The sequence below is a fragment of the Copadichromis virginalis genome, linkage group LG9 (assembly GCF_057382275.1).
Source record: "Copadichromis virginalis isolate Kocher_CV1m ecotype Utaka linkage group LG9, C_Virginalis_male_GT1.1, whole genome shotgun sequence".
In the NCBI taxonomy this organism is placed as follows: Eukaryota; Metazoa; Chordata; class Actinopteri; order Cichliformes; family Cichlidae; genus Copadichromis; species Copadichromis virginalis.
Window position 1 is genome coordinate 15,431,134 of NC_140626.1, and position 21,475 is coordinate 15,452,608.

The 21,475-nt window shown below is 39.5% G+C and overlaps 1 protein-coding gene and 1 long non-coding RNA gene across 2 annotated transcripts; one reads left to right on the plus strand and one right to left on the minus strand.

Annotated features, from left to right (window-relative positions):
- Positions 1 to 7,803: 7,803 nt before the first annotated feature.
- Positions 7,804 to 9,752, plus strand: LOC146701649 (uncharacterized). The gene is made up of 2 exons (XM_085467942.1): positions 7,804 to 8,297; positions 9,186 to 9,752. The coding sequence occupies exons 1-2, from the start codon at positions 8,038 to 8,040 to the stop codon at positions 9,454 to 9,456; spliced, it is 531 nt and encodes a 176-aa protein (XP_085324068.1). The 5' UTR covers positions 7,804 to 8,037; the 3' UTR covers positions 9,457 to 9,752.
- LOC146701650 (uncharacterized) lies at positions 9,498 to 11,386 on the minus strand. The gene is made up of 2 exons (XR_014922213.1): positions 10,894 to 11,386; positions 9,498 to 10,060 (listed from the first exon to the last, which is right to left on the minus strand). It is a non-coding gene; the product is annotated as an uncharacterized LOC146701650 (long non-coding RNA).
- Positions 11,387 to 21,475: the final 10,089 nt, after the last annotated feature.

Here is a 21,475-nt window from a genome sequence, read left to right on the forward strand (position 1 = left end):
AACACATCAAACCTGGGGCCCATGTCAGCCCTACTTGCGGCCGTATATTTAAGTGAAGAAATATAAAGCAATTTGGCACTTGAAGTGCCTTTTTTGTTAGGGGGGATTTATTTATTTTTGAGTCCAATGTTAAAATGCGTTCTTAAAAAAGTTTTAAAAAGAAAAAATTTAATATGAAGGTCTAACCCAGGAGTCAGCAACGTTTCTGATGATAAGTGCCATCTAAAATTTCCTTAGAAGTCAACGTGCCATATGATTGCATTAGCAATAAATTTAATAACGCTCTATATCAACAGTTACACACTACATAGACCAACTTTATAGAATTATATTTGTTCACAGATGTTGGCATAGAGCAGATCAGCTATTTTGAAACAAAAAAATATACTTTTTTTTATCAGTAACAAGAACTCCATAACAGCAAATGAACTGTACAACAGAAAATGTAAATGCTATTTATGGTCTCCTCAAAACAATGATAAGAAAAATAAACTGGGCCAATATGGCATGTTTGTTAATACAGGGATGGACATGTTAATGTGATCTTTGGTCTCCCACTCAGAGACACAGGCCTACGAGTGTCCAGCATGCAGACCGCTAACTGAGGACACTCATGTGAGAGAAAATCTGCTCACACAGATATGTAGAGCCAAATACTGTCAATAAGGCCTCTGCAATGTTCTGAAGACAGTTAAACTTGTCAGGTAGTGACCATCCCTTAAGCTTTGCAGGCTCAGAGTGCAGGATGCACAGAGGTTCTCCTCCACTATGTAACTCTCAGTGCTGTCATCTTCTCTCTTCTCTTTCTTTGCATCTCCTCAACCAGTTACAAGCAGATACCTGCCCTTCCCTGATCCTGGTTCTGTCAGAGATTTCTTCCTGTTAAAAAGGAGTTCTTTCTATCCGTTGTTGCCAGTCACTTGCTCACAGGGGATTATCTGGTTGTTTGATCAGTTATGAATCTGCATTTGTTTGTAATAAATAATCTATTCCATATTTATTGATAGAAATTTAGTATTTATTCAGTAAAGTTAATTGTTGTTATTACAGTGATTATTTATTTATACAAATACAATTAAACATTTTAAAATATATTCTTTTTAAGTCAAGTTAAACCTTACCTTTGATCTTTGTATTCATTTATTTATTTTTTATATTGATTCCATCTATTAATTTTGCGCACTCAGTCAATAGGCATCAGTATAAATGACAAAAATATCTTAAGGAGTTTCTTATGCTTCCACAAACTGTCACAAAAATATCACCAAATTTTAATTTGCTCTTATATTTATCAGTGAAAACTACAGAAAAAATTCCATTCATCAATTTGTAGCACAATGCGAGTAAGAATGCAAACATACTTTTGGATCTGAGACGGGCTCAAACCTAATGGAGGTCATTAAACATGTAAATCAACAAAAAGTGCAATTACATCACAGGCCACAAAATATAAGGAGCCACCAACACACTGTAGAAAAGTTTAATTCTCTTCATCCTCTCAAAAAAACAAACAAAAAACAAAACCCAGATGCACCAGGCCGTCCACTTGTTTAAATGACAAAAGTAACACTTTTAAAAAAATTACACTGAGCACACTAGATCCAAAGATGAGACCTGTTGCCATCCTTGTGTAATTTGGCATACTTGAACCTTTTTCCATCTCCGGTCTTCACAGCCACCCTTCCACTTAGGCTAATTCTGATGAGGCATCAGTGAACAGATCAGCTGAAGGGCCAGATGAATCTCTCAGGTTCGGTGTCAGCTCTGTTGGATTTTTACCTGTTTCTTAAAGACATGACTTTCATATAGTGTTCTTTTCTTCCATTTCCTTGAACTTCCTCAATTCTGTTCATTGTGAGATGGACAGAATCAACTATCTGAGGCATGCTGAGATATGTTAGCATTAGGTTAATTTTCAGTTTACTGAGCTACTTGGGAATTACTTAAATACGATTATACCTTTTAAACTGTGTTACCGTTGGCATTTTTCATAGATTCAACCAAAAACAAGGAAACAAATGATGTGTTTTCATGACAGGATGCTACTAACAAAATGCCAAAGATACAATTTAAAAATGGGTCTTCACTAAGTTGTCTGAGTGTAGACAAAACGCTGGTTCATCCCTTGAATTAGCTGCCTTTGAATTACTCATAGGTCAGTGTTAAGTGACTTATGAGTGACCTAAAATAAACATTTCACTGAAAATGAGTGAAAAGTCACCCAATGTCAAAAGAAAAACAAAAGAAAACCAAGAGAACTATTAGTTAACACAGCAGTCTGTGCCCTGATGCACTGGATTATAACATTAGTGAGAGGTACTGGTTACTCCCATCTCATCAGTGGTTTGGTATCTGATAGTCTGGTGTTGTATTTTGCACCACGATGAGAAAAGGTCATTAAAACTGACAATGGACCAGCCGTCCCACTAGCGAGTAGATTCACAGTACACTTCCATTTTTTTAACCAACCAGAATAGGTCAAGGTCGGCTGTGCAGCAGGCAGGAATTGGACCTAAAACGCCAGACTTGGGAAACAAGAGGTAAACTTAGAAGCAGCTTTATTGCGTAGCCTTTACCAAAGCACAAAATAATAACAGCTCAACTAATTCTCATTCACACAATGAAGAGAGAACCAACCATGAGGGAGAACAAAAAGAGCAGATTGAGACTAAGACAATATGTCCACATAGGATGATGAGGAAAATACTAAAGGTGAGCAGATCCATCCAGATATTGACAGTATTAATACCAACGCTGGAAATGGTATCAGAGCGAGAGTATCGTGATAGGATTGATCCTTTGTTTCTGCCTTCTAAGTTCAGCAGCATGTAGCCCACTGAATGTCTTCAATTAGTTGTTTTTAGGAAATAAATAGATACACCTCAGACATGCACTCTGAAAAATATCTGAACCTTTTTGTGTTGACTATCATATCTATTTTATTTATATCCCATAGGACATTTAAACAACAGAAGTTGACCCAGAGTGCTTTAGAAACAGGCACATATACATTTCATGTTTAAAAAACAAACAAACAAAAAAAACAGTTTCAAATACATGAAAAGCTGAATGGTGTGTTTTGTTGTGCTAACTAATTATTGTGGAAATTAAAAATCACAGTGACTTAGTGGTTGTTAAAATTTAGAATTCAATGCAAATTCATGATGCTTCATCTCATAAATAATTACACACTGCTTTTTGATACATAAGCTGCTTATTAAAAGTTAAATGTATCAGTATTGGTATTGGCAATACTAGCCATTAGGGATGCACCGATACCGGTATCGGGTATCGGCCTCGATACCACATTTTCTAAAGTACTCGTTAAACGTCCCCCGATACCGAGGACCGATACCACGGTCTGAGACCTTTCTATGTTTGAGCGGCATGTAAGGGGTTAATCACAGGCGCCGAGTGCCCGCCCCCAGGCCCCGGCTGCAGCTCAGAGCGGGGAGAAAGCGAGGCGAGACATATCAGCTGTGTGGAACTATTTCAAAGTGAACGAAGACCCGAAAACAAAGGCGGACTGCAAATTGTGCTCAGCGAAATTGTCCAGAGGAGGCTCTAAAGGTAGCGCATTTAACACAAGCAATTTAATCAAGCACCTAAAATCCCAACACAACAACGAGTACAAAGAGTTTACCCACGCTTATTAGCACAGAGGAGCATAGCTGATGCTATAGCAGTGGGACGGAAAATAGTTGGGCATTTTAAACATGCAGCGGGGCCTCGGGTCCTTCTGCCGGGTAGTCCAGTTTACGGAAGAACACCTCAGGCTGTCAGGTTAAAACACTCGGTCGTGTTTTCGTAGCGTAAACGCTGGCCCTCCTCTCAGAGCCTACGCTCTATCTGCTATTCCCGAACCAGTGTTGCCAACTCCTCAGTAAGGAAAATCACTATTGGTTGTCCTAAAAGTCGCTAGAAGTCGCTAAATGACGTCATCGCCTAATTAGATTAGCATAATTGGTCATGCTAATCTAATTGTAACCTATGTTGTTGGAGAGAGAAATAACATCGTGGAAGAGACATAAAGTGAGTAAAAAACGTCCTAAATGCATTTAGAGTTTATTTAGAACTACAAATTAAATTTCTTTTAGCAATTGTTTTTTTTAATGTCACAATTCCAACCCTGCTCCTTTACCCGGGCTTGGACCGGCAAAAGTGACCTGAAATAGGCCCTCTGGTGGAGTTACTTTGTGTGTGTGTGTGTTTATAAGTAGTTTTAAACCTTGTGATCCACAAAACAGCATAAGAGTAAAAGAAGAACTGACTGTGTTACAGCACCCGCTGCTTGTTGAGAGTAAAAGCGATACGCGCTTTCACGTCTTTTTAAGGGGTCTGAAAACTCGCTAAATATAGCGACAAAGTCGCTAAGTTGGCAACACTGTCCCGAACAGAGATACGCAAGTTTCTCCGTGATTGCAGCTGCCAGTCAAAGCTCTTATGATGACGTTTCACCCCAATCTAACATCACTGCGGTAGGAATTAGAATCAAACTTATGGGAGAGGAGACCCCTTGGACATCAATCAGCGTGATGAGAACTATTGATAACAAAAGAAAGAATCTTTGGAAATCTTTTAGTCTGATCGCTAACATGGAGGAGGCGGGGTTTATGACCTATACTGCAACCAGACACCAGGGGGCGATAGAGACGTTTTGGCTTCATTTTTGGGGAGCTGTCGCGTCGTCCATGTTTTATACAGTCATTGGTATCAAGCCTGTAAACTCAATATTCAATCCCATTCCTGGAAAAGGATCTCATTCATCAGGAATCTCTAATCCACAACTATAATCTCAGAGCATCTTCTTTTTGACTAAAGCTAATCTTTTATGCCGAAAGTCCAGAATACTCCTCAAAATGCATGCAGCTTGATTTCAAACCAGTCAAAGATGCTGTTTCTGTGTTTTGAAGGTCTGGTCCAGCCACCTCCACAATTTGTCTCAATTTAAGAACTTTTGTCTCAAGCGGTCTCTAGAAGCCAAAACAATGAAGAAGTTGGTTCCAGTCTTTTCCCACTGAAAGTGGTTCAAGCTTTAAAAAGGTCTTTATAAAACATTAGCATTTCATAAGAACATATTAAATTACAGCTTAATAAAAACACTGAAGCATCCATTTCCAACTCTCCTACTAATCTTAAAATAACGCTAGTTACTGTTTTCCAGAAAACATCATCTTCCCCTCCCATCAAGTACTTCTGAATAAACTGCAATCTGAAAGCTGCAGTTCTGCTCTCTCGGTGAACTTGTCCTTGTCCACCTTCTTCTTTCGGCAAAAAAAGCACCGCCTTTTTTAAGCCAACCTGGCTTATTTAGATTTGAGGTTCTCAAACCAACCTCAGTTTCCTGTGGAATTTGCAGACACCTGCAGCTCCACTATTTCAGTCTCCAAATTTCTCATAGATTTGGCTAAAACCAAAGAGACAGTGACAGTGTACTGCTGACAAAATTGTTTGATTTAAGTTTTGCCACCACTGCCATAAAGACAGAAAATCATCTTTCCTAGATTTAAACACTCTCCAGAAAAATCTTAAAGCTGTCTTAAAGTTTGCATCTAATAACAAAGCAGTGCCAGGACACTATAGCTCAACAGTGATCTCACATACAACAGAAACAATTTCTTTTCTGGAAAGAAATCCTATATTTGTACATTTTTCTTGTTGTTCATGACCTTCAGAAAATGGGGTTATAACTTTTCTTCTGCTGTTTAACAGAAGATATATAGGTCTAACTGGCCGGTTTATTTTCAGTCCAGCCTTCCTCTTCACCTTCATCCTCTTCCTCTATCACTATCAGATTCTGTTTGATTCTTTCCTGAGCTTTCATCTCTATTTTATCTGTGACATCATTTTCAATTTGAGTGCTAGTGACACTCTGATTTTTTTTCTTTTTGACAGAAACTTTAAAGGAATCTTCTATCAACATTTGACTACCTTCTGTGTCCTCTGTTTCATTTGCAGTTGTTTTTGTTTCTTGAGCTTTCCCTGAACTCTCCTTCTCTGCACCTCTGTTATTTTCCTGTGTATTTCCATCATAGTTTGACTTTGAGTTTGGACAATTTGCTCTACATTGTCTTCTTCTGTAGTCCGCTTTTGCTGCACTTCAGCTGCTTTCTGAGCAAGTTTCACAGTAATTTGCTCTCCTTTTTCTTTTATTTCAGTGCTCCCTGAATCTCTGGCTTCCGTTGTTCTCTCTCTGTTCACTGGTCTAACTAATACACTGATCCATAAGCTAGAGATGGCACGATACCACTTTTTTATGTCCGATACCGATACCGATATCATAAATTTGGATATCTGCCGATACCGATATGAATCCGATATAGTGTTTTTTAACCAACAAAACTGTTTTTTAAAATATCTTGCTGTATTTTGCAAGTCTGCAAGTTCATACTCAAGTTTAAAACAACAACTACACTAAAGCTATTCTGTTATACCTGTATACAAAAAAAATATTTCATAGTTCAGCAATACTGATCAATCTAATAAACTTAAACCTACACCATCCTCCCTATTCTGGTATTTTAAAGAGTACTTAGTGTAAATATTAAGCAACCTAACTAATAGGGTTCCAACTCCCAGCAACAACAAAAATAAATAAATAAAAAATAGGGAACCACCCCTCACGCTCCACCTCATGATGCTTAATCGACGTAATCAACCTTAATTTGATGCAGTGCGAAAAAAAATGCACAGAAATCAATTATTTTTCAAGAAATATTAAATAGATTCAACATCTTTCTTCAACAAAATTGCAGACTGCACAGATGGTACCTTCCCAAAGTAAAGAGTACTATAGCTTACTAGGGTATATATATTAGACTTAATAGTCACTATATACAGTAATTGACTTCTATTCATTTTACATCAAATTAAAACTTTGGGTGTCAGATAATTATTTATTAAAAGCTCGACATTTTAAATGAGAATAAGAAAGAAAAGTATGTCTTTGTGCCCCCTTTTCCCTGTTAATGCCCTATCGGCCCCCCTGGCTAAACTTTGCTAGATCCGCCCCTGCACAGTTACCAGCCGTCAGCTACGTAGAAAAAGATCCTCGAGTAGAAAGTAATATTAAATAAATTCTAACAACAGCTTATCAAGCTTAAACGTTCTGCTGTTGTTCAGCCGCTGGTTTCCTCTTTCTGGTGCAAAGTGGGCCAAAAACAAACAAGAGAGACGGACTCCCGACAGAAAAGCCGATCAGCTGATCATTAAGCAGTTTCATGATTGAAGTAGCAGCCGGAGAGCGAGAGGCAGTCGCTCGTTAAGCTTAACGCAGGAATGCTTTACAAACATTCAGAGATGGACTTACACACTTGCTTTACTTCTCTCGGGGATAACTTTGTCGGAGATGAAATGCCGGGTTGCTAGCGAAGCTCCACATGCTATTGTTGAAATCTCCCAATTCTTTGAATCTTTGGGCTGAAGGAAGGACAATACTCGGTGTATCAATGCTCAATCAACAATCATTTATTTCCATACAATTCAACAGTCAGAGCATTACAACGTCCGGACGGGAGAGATGCTACCAGAGGGTCAGGCACATGTCTCAAAATGGTGACGGGTTGCTCAGCTTTTTATAGTCTCTAGTGGCCCCCATCTAGTCGTAAAAGCCAAAACATCACATTCTTTCTCTGTTACAGCGCCTAAGTTATGACCTCGGCTCCCTGTCTTTCTCTGCTTTCTGTAAGGTGGGGGTGTGGAATGTGGTCTGTCTCTTCTATTATCGGCACAAGGTCCTCTGCACACAACATTCTCTTCATGATTCAGCAGTATGAAATGTCAAGAAACAGTGTAACGGTGTGTTCACACCGAACGCGATGGACGCGAATAAAACGCCCCAAACGCCCCTAATTTGACGCGTGTACATTCGCGTCTCAACGCGTGTCCAAGAAAAATCCATCGCGCGTCAAAATATGATATTTTGACGCGCGTGAACCGGAAATGTGGGAGGAATGTGGGAGGGAGTTGTGCCAGACCGGTATCTTTGCAAGATGGCAGCTATCGAGCTAGCGCTTGAAGAGAGAGTCTCCCTTCTCTATGTACTGTGGAGAGCAGAGCAGCAGCGTAAAAGACGTCCTCGCTGTACCTGGGTCCATCAGGTCCTCCAGAGGCATGAGCAGTTTGGTGAGTTTCACCACTTGCTCCAGGAGCTGCGCCTGGATGACGGCCGATTCCAGCGCTATCACCGTCGGCCAGTTTGAGGACCTGCTTTCCCTCGTCGGTCCCAGCATTGCCCGCCTAGACACCAACTACAGACGCTCAATCCCACCTGCAGAGCGCCTGTCCGTCTGCCTGAGGTTAGTAAAACTATTTAATACGGTAGTCCTTTATTGATATCTGTGCTAATATGCTAATCCATCCAGTTATACACTGCTAACATGGATGTGCTATGCTAACAGTGAATGCTGTCGGTGTTTACTGAAAGCAAACTGTGGTACAGAGACGACTCTTTATAATATTTCTAGTGATACTCAGAAGGTCTCATCAAGTCCCGATTTAATTCGATTTATGCTGTTATCAGTGTTTGAATGATAGCATGGCTGTGGTGTCACATCAATGTATGCGCTCGGTGTTTGCTGATATCAAACTGTAGCATTAGGACCACTGAGTTAACCTTTGTAGTGATACTCACTCCTTTTTATTTAGACCTGGTTTAATTCTGGGATAGTTGAATATTTGTATATAATCCCTGCAGCTGTCAGACTCTATAGCAGGGGTCACAGCCTTTATTAAAACAGAGTTAGATAAAACTGTGAACAGTTTGGTTCATCTCTAGTTACATGGTTCTATCTTGATAAGCTGTCTTATCACAGATTAATTTTTCAAAAATATTAATGATTTAAGCAAGGAAAGGGCTACATGTCAACACACAACTCTTTATTTCTATTAATGTCTTACTTCATTCCTACCTGATTGACATGTTTAGGAATTGTGAGTGATTGGCTCACTGTAGTGGCAAAAGTTGCTACCAATCAAATTATGATATGTTAAAGTTAAAACAAAACACAACTGTTTTAGATATTATCTAATATACATTTTGTAATTATCCTTATAATTACAAAAGGTTTTATGTAAGATTCATGTTTTGTGATTTAAATCTGACATCACAAAAGTATTTTGGAATTTGAATAATGTATTTTGTAACTGCAGTACACATAATACTGATTTTGAACAATTTTGTCCAGGTTCCTTGTCACCGGGGACTCCTTCAGGACCATCGCGTTCAGTTTCAGAGTCGGTGTGTCCACGGTGAGCCAGATCACCCCCCAGGCAGCGACGTCCATCTGGGACTGTCTAGTGGACGACTTCATGGCTGTGCCTTCACCTGGAGACTGGCGCTCCATCACAGAGGGATTCCAGGAGCGCTGGAACTTTCCTCTGTGCTGTGCAGCTCTGGATGGGAAGCACATCCAGACAAAGGCACCCCATATATCATATAGGAGACACACACATTGATATACACTAAATATTCATTTCATTTCTTTTTTGTGGTGCCCAAATTGATGCACCTGCTTGATTTTGTTTAAACAATTATTGCACACTTTCTGTAAATCCAGTAAACTTCTTTTCACTTCTCAAATATCACTGTGTGTGTCTCCTGTATGATATTTAACTGACATTTTTTATTGTAACAACCAACAATTTATACAGGAAAATAATGTCTATTAACAAGGTTGCCCAAACTTCTGCATCCCACTGTATCAGTATATTTTGTCATTAGTATAATATGAAATAAATTCTACATGTGTCAAGTCGTGTGCCAACATTTGCTGTGTAGTAGAACTGAGACATTAGTCATTATAAACATTTATTTGAAATAATATTAAAAGTCTCAAACAGAAAAACATTAAACATAAATATATAAAATATAAGAATTTACAGAGAGACAGGAATAAAAAGGACCAGCTGCTCTCCAGAGCAGGAACAAGGCTGAGGAGGAAATGCTCCATTGGAGACTGGTGTGGCCTCTTCAGGGACTCCAGGATGGCCAGCTCCACCGCCGATGGACCGTCCTGGGACCCGTCCCTCATCTGCCTCGGAGCCGTCCTCCTCTGTGGGCCTGTAAAACAGCACAAAACAAAGAAATGAGAAGGCTGCTACTAGATTTTAATTTCAACATTGAAAAAAAAAAAAAACAATAACAGGATATAATCAGATTGGTTGTAGATATTTAGTAAAGGTGATCACAAGGGAATCCCACCGACTAAAAAGGTATCAGTGCTTGCTGTACATATCTGTGGGTGCAGCAGCAGGAGCTCAGGGACTGGGGATGCTCTGCTGCAGAATCAGTTGGTTCTATCAATACAGTATTAAATGTTAACAGGTTTGATATAATAATCGTAGAGTAGACAGTGGTCCCTCATTTATTGCAGGGGTTCTCAGAATAACTAGCCCCTGGTCACAGTTCTCACAATTGATTCTCAAAGTGCAAACCTTTGTAGATTGCAAAACGTAAAAGTATTATTATGCCGCGGTTTGTCTTCATCTGCCCGCCACTTTCGTGCGCCTTTTTCCCTCACGGTGCAGGTGTCTATTTCCGAATGAGGCTCATAGTTATGGGTGTTTTTGTGCTGTTTTTTCTATTGGACGCGATGGTTATCAAAACCAAACGTGATAAATTTGGCAAGCGCAGGAGATTTGTCAATCAGGCTGCAGAATGCAATGCTGTACTGTGCAATAAAAAATCAGCGAAAAAGCAAAGCAGTGACGGATGAACAGCGGGACCACTGTGTGCTGTTTATTAATAAACAATAAAATATATTCCTAAATGATAACATGCATAAAAGCAGAACGGTATTTGTACGTCAGTGGGAAAATAGCGGTGGCTTGCTAGCTTTTGTGCGGCTTCCCCGGGTCAGTGAAAACTTTCAAAAGAGAAATGAATGAACTTACCAGGTTGCCCGATCTCTTCACATATCTTCCTCCAAGCTCGGTCCTTTTTATTCCTGTCTCGGTACTGAAAGCAGCTGGTGTTGTACAGCTCCGAGTTGTTTGCTACCGCATTGATTAGCCTTCCCCTCCATTGAAGTATGAAAGGCTTTGGCTGGATCTGCCCCTTTGACCTAGGTAACAGCCACGTCACCAGGCTCCTGATTGGTTGTCGCGGCGCGATTTGACGCTGGAGTTCAGATTTTTCCAACTCGAGCGGTAGACGCGAAACGCGCGTATGCACAAAATGCAACACAAAAACTCACACGCGTGGTTTTATTCGCGAGTCAAACGCGCCAGACGCGCTACACTGACGCGCGTTTCACGCGTTTTGGCGTTTTCGCGACGCAAATCTGCTTCCGAATTTTCGCGGGACCCGCAATCGCGCGTCATCGCGCCTTTCCATTGACTTTACATGTAAACCTGACGCTCTATTCGCGTCCATCGCGTTCGGTGTGAACACACCGTTACACATTCAACAGTGTCGAGTAATACAGGTCAATCCAATAGATCTAATGATTTTCACACTCTTTTAGGTCAGAAGTATAATGCAAACTAAGACTACATACTGATCACACACTCTATGTTAAAGGGTATAATATGATCTACAGCAGTATCATACTTCAACTACTTTTGATTACATATATAAGGTAACATATGATAACAGAATAATATCACACTATCCAGACCACCGACAGGTCCCGCATGCCACAGCCGCTCTATCACGTGATGCATACTGCTCCGACGTGCTAACGTTCTGAGGTGAGTTACGGCGTGTTGCAAGTTTTGTGAGGTGCTTTCGTGATATTTAATGGATCGGATTACATTTTTTATTTTTCTCCGATATCCGATCCAGTAATTTAGGTCAGTATCGGACCGATACGTAATATCGGATCAGTCCATCTCTACCATAAGCAGACTGTCTTACCTGCTGGTTCAGTATTCTCATGTTCATTTGCTGCCCTCAGCATTTGGCCTATGTCTCATTACAGCTGATTGGTTAATGCAGTCTACCCACTAGTATATATGACTCCTATGTGAGTCATGATATGACTCGTGTGAATGTTTTAAATATAATGGACAATAAGAGTCACTAAAAAAAATGAATCACTGACCTTAATACATGTATGGAATACATCAGTGAAGATCTAGTTTGTTGGTGTCTAATTTTATTTGCTGTTTTTTACTGAAAACATACAAAAATGCAGTTAAAATGTATGTGGTGGGATTTTTTTAATCTACTAAAGCATATTCAAGTTCACTAAAAGATGATGGATCAGATAATGCTGGTTAAAATGACTCATTTCCTGTGTCCTGTTTTTTAAAGACAAATTGCCTGGCCTACACTGATGTGCATTCGTGTTTCTCAGTCCACTGGATTAAAATAGAGGCTGTGCTCTTTAGTTACCTGTTGCCATGTAAAATGATCATGCATTGGAGCTCTAATGTAGATGCTTTTTTTTCCATTGCCCACACATAAGCCTAATTGAGGGTGAATATACAGAACTTATTTATTGAACCAACTCTAATCAACTCTTTTAATTAACTCCTAGTTTAAGTTTATACACAGAGTTGATTGGTTTAACCAGAATTTTGGAATAGATGTGAAGACTGATGTGTCAATGATGCTTCCACGTAGCCTGACATGCACCTCCCCAGGAAATGTAACTACATTTCTGTCAGCACATGGCGAGGAAACTCTCAACTTTGGTCACATTGCAGAGGACTTCATTTCCTGCCCTCATGTGTTTCTTCCTAATTAGAATCACCTGTGCCCTACTTTATTACATTTCCCCCATCGGCCATGTGTTGTTGATTAGAAGATCCTCAGTCATTCAAGGGAAAATTATTTCTGGGTCGAAGGAAGAGAGAGAACGTGAGTAAGCATACGTTATCTCAGCATCTCAGCATCTTTGTGTTTAAGAAGCTGGCTGTTCTCCTTGTGGCAATGGTAACCAGACCTACCTTCTTCTTAAGGACTGTATGGACTGATATATGTGTACTTAAATTCAGTTTCAAGTAAAGTCTTACTTTTGAGTCGAGTGTCTTATTGATTCAATTGTTGCTGGAAAAAAAAGAATGGAAAAAATACACCGAAGAAAATTGTAATGAAATGATTTGCATTAAAATCAGTTTGAGAAAGGGCTTAATATTAAACCAAAACAGATGTGTCAGTTCCTCCAACAAAGCCAACAGAGTCATTAAAAAAACTCAAATGTTAGCTTTTCTGAATAAAATCAAACACCAAATCCAATTTTCTATATCTATTTATTTAATGAATGAGTCTTTGGTAAAGTCCTAAAGCGTGACATGTGTCATTGTGTAAACTGGTTATGTCAACCACAGTTGGTAGAAGTTAAACACAGCTACAGCACAGATGAAATTTCCTAAACACGATGATTGATATGCTGGTTTGGAGTGCACAGCCAGTGCCGGTGAGTTTAAAGTTGATATCAACAATTGATAGAAATGAAAGAGGAGAAAGAGTGTGTACAACATGGTTGGAGAGGTCGAGGAGAACAATAGTTTCAATACAACAAGGTAGAAGAATTCTGCATTGCATTCTCTAATGTATCATGTATCATAATGTTACTAATCAGTGTAGCCACTGTCATCCGAGTCATTGTTAGAATTGTCTTGGTGCTTTTGTAGGGTCTTTACCTTACAATATACAGCGCCTTACAATATAAAGTGTCATGAGGCAGCTGTTGCTGTGATTTGGTCCTATATGAATAAAACTGATTTTAATTGAGAGCGATGTGTGACAACCCCACAGATATAAACATGTTCCCAACCTAGTACAAAAGTATAATTTCCTATTGGAATCACCTCTGTGTGACAAGTGTGCCAACACTTAATCTACCCCATTACTAAAATAAACCTCATCACTGTAGTTGTCATGTTGGTGCCATTTAGAACTTTTAATAATACTGGTTACACAGTTACTTAGGTTAGTATTTTAGTCTCATTTTGCCAGTATCATTATCAGTTACACGGTCTATAGTTTTAATACTAAAGTAAAAGCTGTCTAAACTTCACACGGTAAATGTCATGCGTTGGTGTTTGCAGTTAATTAATCAAGTACTTAACTCTCAACTGGGTTTATAATTAGCTTAAATATTTGTCATGGCGGTGTTAACAAGGGTCAAACTTCACTAATAGCCATTTACATTCTGCTATACTCCTCGTTGCTTAGTTTCTTTGCTCATTAAGATGTTCACATCATACAGACACTTCTTGATCTCCTCTATTATAAACCTGAGGTCCCCTAGAAGCCAAAAAGAACATTTGGAGGCTCTTGATAAATAATGATTAAAAAAAAGAACAGTATAAAGTCTTATTAAAATGTAATATGGAGATTTTTTTATTCTACTGCTTTTATGTGTTTTGTACCATGCATAATTATTCTAAGGGGATTTAGTGCAGCCTGGTTCTCCTCATCAACCTCCTCCCAAAGTGACTATTTTATGCAGTGAATTATTGAACAATCAAACTGATTATGGTGAGCTTCCAATTTAAGATTTGAACTGAAGGAGGCATAACCTTGCAGTCTCTCGACACAGTACAACTGGCTGTAGATTGTCTAGCACACCTCAGTATCTCAGAACGCCTGAGTCATTTAAACCTTGCTCCTGAACCTCTGGTCTAAGTGGGTGTAAAACAATAGACCCTCTTTGACTTGGACTCACACTGAGACATGACTAGTGGTCAGACTGTGGTCATTAGTTTGGATCTCTAACGGCAACGGGAAGATGAAAAAGCTGCACACACTCAGCCGCACTGTCGGAGAATAAATGACGGATAATAAAGGTACATGTTGCACATGTAATGAAGTTAGTGACTGAATTCAGAATGGATAATTTTCACTGCTTTGGAGCACAGACTTCACAACCTCCATTTAATGAAAGCCAAAGGGGAATCAGTGTTATTTATAAGATAGTTTAAAGAGTGTGTCCCAGCTGATTTCCGGAACGCCTCATGAGATTCGTGGGCATGAACTGCCACTAATGCTGCAAGCTGACGGTTGATGCTAATGCCCACTGCTTCTGCTGCTGCCTGGCTATGCAGTGAGAATTCAGTATTAGTGTAACTGAGTGACGATTAAATGTAACGTTACATTTTATTTTCACAGCTTGCCGTATGTGGAAGTGGAAATGGATCCCTTAAAGTCAAGTTTTGTTATGATAGTATTTATTATAGTTACATAGTCTTAAGAGATTTAAGAGTCTTTGATTGATTGATTGATTGATTGATTGATTGATTGATTGATTGATTGATTGATTGGTAATTTATTTCAACATGTGAACAATATACAAGTACATTTAGAAAAGAAATGAGAGAAAAAAAAATATACTATACAAATTACATACAAAAAAACATTCTGATTAATTTACATGTTGAAAGGGAGTGGGAAGAAGTATACACTTCTTTCAGTAACTAATTAGTGATTCATGTTCTTCCCATCCACGTGTTGGTGTCCTTGAAGTAAAACACAGCAAAGACAGTGCAGATGGTCATGCCAGTGCCGTCTCCCATAGACCTTTGTCTATGTCTGAATAGGTCAATGACAGATATAACTGAAGAGAACGCTGAATAAAAGCACAACATGAATGCAGCCCATTTACCATTTAGGTCTTGAAAGGAGCCTACATGACTGGAACAAATTGGACTAAGTTTGCAATGAAAACACAAGACTTTGGCAGAAAGGTCTAGTTCATTGTCCACTGAAAAAGTGACCACTGGTGTGAAGAAACAACTTACCTCAAGTACAATATACGCACCATTAACTGTGGGTTTAAAGTGCTAAAGCTTTTGTTCGTCCTCCAGCTACCCTGACCTCCTCCCTCCTCATATGCTATATTGCAGGATTTTTAATTCACCTCAAAAGATTTCTACTGTGTTACAAAACCCGAAGATACTTTTTATTATATAAAATAGGTGAAGTGATCTTTTGGAGAAGCATTAGTCTCTGAATACATGCTGTTCTCCCTTTAAAAATAAAAATAAAAAACTCACCATCAGTGGACATCCATCCGTCCATTCAAAGAGGCATTTTCTTTACCACTTACCTGGAGTTGGGGTAGGGGACCTTTCCCAGGTGTGACTGGATGTCTAACTTGTCTAATGCTGGGCAGACACTGTGCGATTTTTTTCAGTCGCGCGATTCAGCTCCTGCTCAAACTGTACGATTGACTCGCAGGGGTTAGAAGTTCATAGGTCACGGTGCAGGGTCTCACACTATACGGCCCGATGCTCTGATGCGACCTGAGTGCTCACACTGTGCGTACATGCACAACACGTTGTGTTGTTGTTTCCGGAAGAAAAACCCGGAAGTCAACCGCCAATAAACAATAAGAAGAAGAAGAATCCGGAACTGGGGAGACTGTAATCCGGGAAATTTGAAAATGCTCACCAAAGAGAAACGCACTGCCTTAGCAATGTGTGCCATTCTGTGTGCAGAAAGATCTAAAAATAAAAAGCGACTGCGTGTATGGACAAGGAAATGGCTAGGAAAACGTGGGCAGTACGGTCTGTCAATTCTACAACGAGAACTGGAGGTAAGCAGCAACAGCTAAATTGCACTTACCTACAGGACTTTATCTGCATGATGATGGGTAAATGTTTGAAGACATCTGATGCTTCTACTTTCAGTAGGCAACATTTAATTTTAGCCTATTAGTATTTTATTTAATTGGATTACTGGCCATTAACTACAGTACTTTTACATTTTACTTGAGTAGCATTCTAGTGAATGACTTGAACATCTACCAAAGTGATTTTTAGGACATCTTTATACAACATTGGTTAAATATCAGTCCGACTCTTTAATTATCAATAACATTCAACCACTATTATGTCGCTTTGTTATTGTGTGTGTTCTTGACTTTGACTTTGTTCTGTGTAAACAGGTAGATGATATGAGGGGTTTTCGGGACCTTCTCAGAATGTCTGCAGAGGACTTTAACTATCTACTGGAGAGGGTTAGTCCTGCTATCATCAAGAAGGATACACACCTCAGGAAGGCCATCAGCCCCAGGGAAAGGCTTTCAGTTACCCAACGATTTTTGGCAACAGGCAAGTGTGTGGACATGAAAATTCATACTACATAAGCTGCTACTACTGCATTATATTCTACATCTGTCACCTAAAATCTGTCACTCTACGAAGCTGCATCCATGTCCACTATCCACCTGACACTATTTAAGACACTTTGTTCTATTTGACAGGTGAAACCTTCAACTCATTAAGTTTCCAGTATAGGATTGGAAGCACCACACTGAGCAGGATTGTCATGGAAACATGCACAGCTCTTACCTGTGCACTGCATGAAGATTACTTGAAGGTAATTTTGACAGAAAATACATTACCCATGCTCACACTATTGAAAGATTGACTTGCACATTGTCAGTTAATACAGCAAGTTTTCACCAAAAACAATTCTGAGTCACAAATGTATTTGTTCAGTCTTTGTTACACGTGTATATAAAAAAGTAAAGTGAACTCATAGTGTGACAGTGCCTTGAATGTGTGGTTAAGAAAGGAAATCATGAATTCACCAGATATTCTTTTGCTGTATCACTTTCTACTTGTCTTTCACAGACACCACCAGCCGAGTCTGAGTGGAAGGCCATTGCCAGAGACTTTGCAAACAAGTGGCAATTTCCACACTGCCTGGGAGCTATAGATGGTAAACACATCTTCATCCAACCCCCTCCCAAGAGTGGCAGCATGTATTTTAACTACAAGTCCAGGTTTTCCATCATTCTTATGGCTGTTGTTGATGCCAATTACAAGTTTGTGTATGCAAGCGCAGGGACACAAGGTAGGGTCTCTGATGCAGGAGTGTTTGCCCATTCAGACCTGAAAGAAGCAAGGGACACAGGCACGCTGAACTTTCCCCCTGCTGATACCCTGCCAGGCACTGATGCTATAATGCCACACATGCTAATTGGAGATGATGCTTACTGTATCCCCTCCGACCAGATCTCATGAAACCATATCCATTTCGAAACCTTAACACCGATCAGAGAATATACAACTACCGTCTGTCCAGAGCACGTCGCGTTGTGGAGAACGCTTTCAGAATTTTGGTGAATCGCTTCAGAGTGTTCAGAACAACAATTTGCCTGGACCCAGACAAGGTTGTCACCATTATCTTTGCGTGTCTTTGTCTGCACAACTATCTCCGGGACCACAGATCTGACGCCTATGTACCACCTGGCTATGTGGATTCTGAGGATGCCAACCACCAGCTGGTCGAAGGTGCATGGAGAAGGGAGGGAGAGCTTCAGTCAGTTTCAATGGGCCTTGCACGGAACCCCTCAGTGGAAGCAAAGAAACAATGAGATGTCCTTTGCGAGTACTTTGTCTCACCTGGAGGGAGTGTTTCATGGCAAGAAGACATGGTGTAGGAAGACAGAAGGTTTTTTTTGTTTGTTTGTTTTTTTGTTTAAATTGCCTTGTTTACTTTCCAAAATTTACTAAATAAAAAAAAAAATCCCTTTGTAAATACTGACAACAATAAATCTACCTCTGGGAAATTGCAAAAATGGTTTGCTTTATTACATAAATACAAAAATATCTTCCATCAAATTGTGCAAATAGTTCTGCAACACTCCACAAAATTGAGGTACGAAAGACACATAGTAATAGTGTCACCAAGAAAATTCTAATGTACAATTTGAATTAACTGTTGGAACATTCAAAACATTTGAATGAAGCTGTAATTTCAATGGACTGTGTTTACAGCAGGAACTAGTAAAGTTGAACTAGTAAACTCAAAAATATTCTTAGATATAACTGTTTGAAATGTATTATTTAAGTTACTCAGAGTTGAGCATTTTCAGAAAGGACATTGGCTGGGTTGATGGGGCCTGGCAGTCTGGGGGGGGGCTGGACCTGATGAGGTTGGGTGGGATACCAAGGTGGCCTAACCTGCGAACCTGCAAATTGAGAATGGTGGCCTCCCTGCTCAGCCTCCTGCGTGTCATAAATCGTGTTCATGATGTTTCTCTTGAGTCGCAGCTCTGTAGAGCTCTGTCCTTTATGTTTCTCAACTCTGAGGCTACTTGTTGGCCAAACAGCTCCTCAGAATCTGCATTAGATGCTGATAGCGTTTGCTGGACCTGCTGAAGCAGGGAAAGTTTGGTCATCTCAGTGCTGTGCTCTGTTGATTTTGGTGCATGTTTTTGCACTCTAGGTCTTTTAACAAGCCGACCTGTGGACTCTGAGATTGGTGGACTGTTTGAGGTGTTTTCCTCTTCCTGGCTCACTGAAACTGGGCTAGTGGTGTTTGAAGACATAAGGACATCTTCTTCAATTCCCATAGTGGACTGATCCTCATCTCCCTCCTCTGTTGTGCCTATGTCCTCTGACTCTGTTCCAAGCTGTAGGAAACCGTACCAAAAGCAGACAAAGGGAAAGTGATAAAGATCTAAACAGTATTAGTTACATCAGACACTAATTTTACACTGTATACTTTGTGGCATTTATTTTACTAAAAACATTTCAACTGAGAATTACCTTTGACATCATTCACCACAAATATCCCTTCATAAGGTGTGTGTATCTGTGTATGCTTTTAAACTACTTGGTTATGAACTTACTCTCAGAGTGGACTCAGTCTGTCTATGGACAACATGCTAACGTGCACATAGTCTATATTACAAAGCATCTTGAGGTGACTGATGTTGTGATTTGGCGCTATATCAATAAAATTGGCTTGAAATCAAACTGAATTGTAAATGTGTGTGAGAATTAGAACAGAGTTAATAAACAAACATTTTGGATTGACAGCAATATGTTTTGACTACCTGCTCATGAAATCTGATCATTTTTAAACATTTTATGGTCTGTTTTGTTTTGTTTTTTTAGTCAAAATCAGGGGGGAAAAATGCATTTAGGCCTGTGACACAATATGAAGTTAGTTTTGTATCAGCTTTTTGGAAAGGTGACAATAACAGCAAAACAATTCTTACATTTTTACATAAAACATGATATCATAATTAATAACTTCATCTCTGCAGGTAGCAGTGTTTGATATTAATACGGTCTGTCCTGAGCGCTTTATCTGCGATTTTCTTTTGTCTTCCAACTGTCTTCTCAACCCGCTCATTTCCATAATAATCACCAAACGAATTCATACAATATGAATAATTCCTGTGAATCAAGGCAGGGTGCAGGAGGCTGTCTAAGATCATCATGTACCAGGTAAATTAGATGTTTACATAGACACATGCAGCTACAAAAGCCAAGTGAGCCATGTATGTGGAAAGAGAAGTGTAAGTCTTTGATAGTATTTATATACATCTTGTATGTATGAAGTAAAGTAGTAAAGAGGTATCGAAGTCTGAGATGCAGCCCTATCAGGAGCCTTTGTGTGTTTGTCTAAATGAAAGCATGAAAAGTTTGGGAATTTGAAAACTTTTGTGTATCTCTGTCCTTGTTTGCTAGCTTATGTTTGGTCCTGAGAAAGAGGGAAAGGACCATGAACCAACATACAGTGAATGTTACAGCAACGGGATGCAGGTGTGGAAAAGAGTAGTAGGAAATCACTGCTGCAAGCTGTGTGGTAGTCAGCATTTTGTGATTGAAAAGAAGGGTACAAAAAATAGCCCAAGGCCATTTAAGGAAAAGATATCAGTCACCAGATGGAAAACAAGTTGAAAGCAAATGTCATTTTCCCTGCAAAGGAAAATGTTTGATTTTAGCAATTTAAAGCTGTTCTAAGACTCGGTCTCATGTAGTTCATTCATTAAAGCAACACCTCTGATAGAAGCAAGAGAGCTACCCCGTATGAGTAAGCAATTGATATGGTGAGAAGCAAGAAGTCTCTTTTAACAGAGAGAGACTTCCAACAGAACCAGACTGAGGAAGGTGCGCCCATCTGCTGTGCCTGGTTGGGGTTTAAGGGGAAAGAGATGAGAGGAGAAAAAGCAGAGCACAGAGAGACCACAGACAAAATGCACACTGCGTGAGATAGTACATGAAAGAAAATCACATGTAATGTCAGGATAAAATGACATTTTTGAAAGGGTTTTAAGGTCATTTTCATTCTCTGGGTAAAAGAATAATGTTTTTTGTTTTCATAGAAGGTGGTTTGTGTTATGTGCAAAGTCCCAGCAAACATGATGGAAATGGCATCATTCTGTCCTGGATAAAAATTAGTTGGGAGTAATGGAAAACTTAAACTGTTGATGGACAGATGTCGACATTGTTTTCATACGTAATCGATGTCCCATCAGAACAAAGTATGAATATCAAAGAGTTTATTACAATGAAGTTTGTGTCATAAATACTTTTAAGCCATTTATGGTTATATATGTAGATTTTGTTATTTGTTCTGTATTGAGCTCTACAGTGAGTGCAACAATCATCATAATACAGGTCTGTAGATGACGCCATCAACATGGCCCTTCACTTCATCCTGCAGCATCTGGACTCCCCAGGAACCTACGCCAGGATCCTGTTTGTGGACTTCAGCTCTGCCTTCAACACCATCCTTCCAGACCATCTCCAAGGAAAGCTTTCCCAGATGAATGTGCCT

Excerpts from the sequence above, each read along its gene's own strand:
- LOC146701649 (XM_085467942.1), top strand. The coding sequence starts at position 8,038 with ATGTACTGTGGAGAGCAGAGCAGCAGCGTAAAAGACGTCCTCGCTGTA. Across the intron at positions 8,298-9,185 it reads CGCCTGTCCGTCTGCCTGAG|GTTCCTTGTCACCGGGGACT; the intron begins GTTAGTAAAACT and ends AATTTTGTCCAG.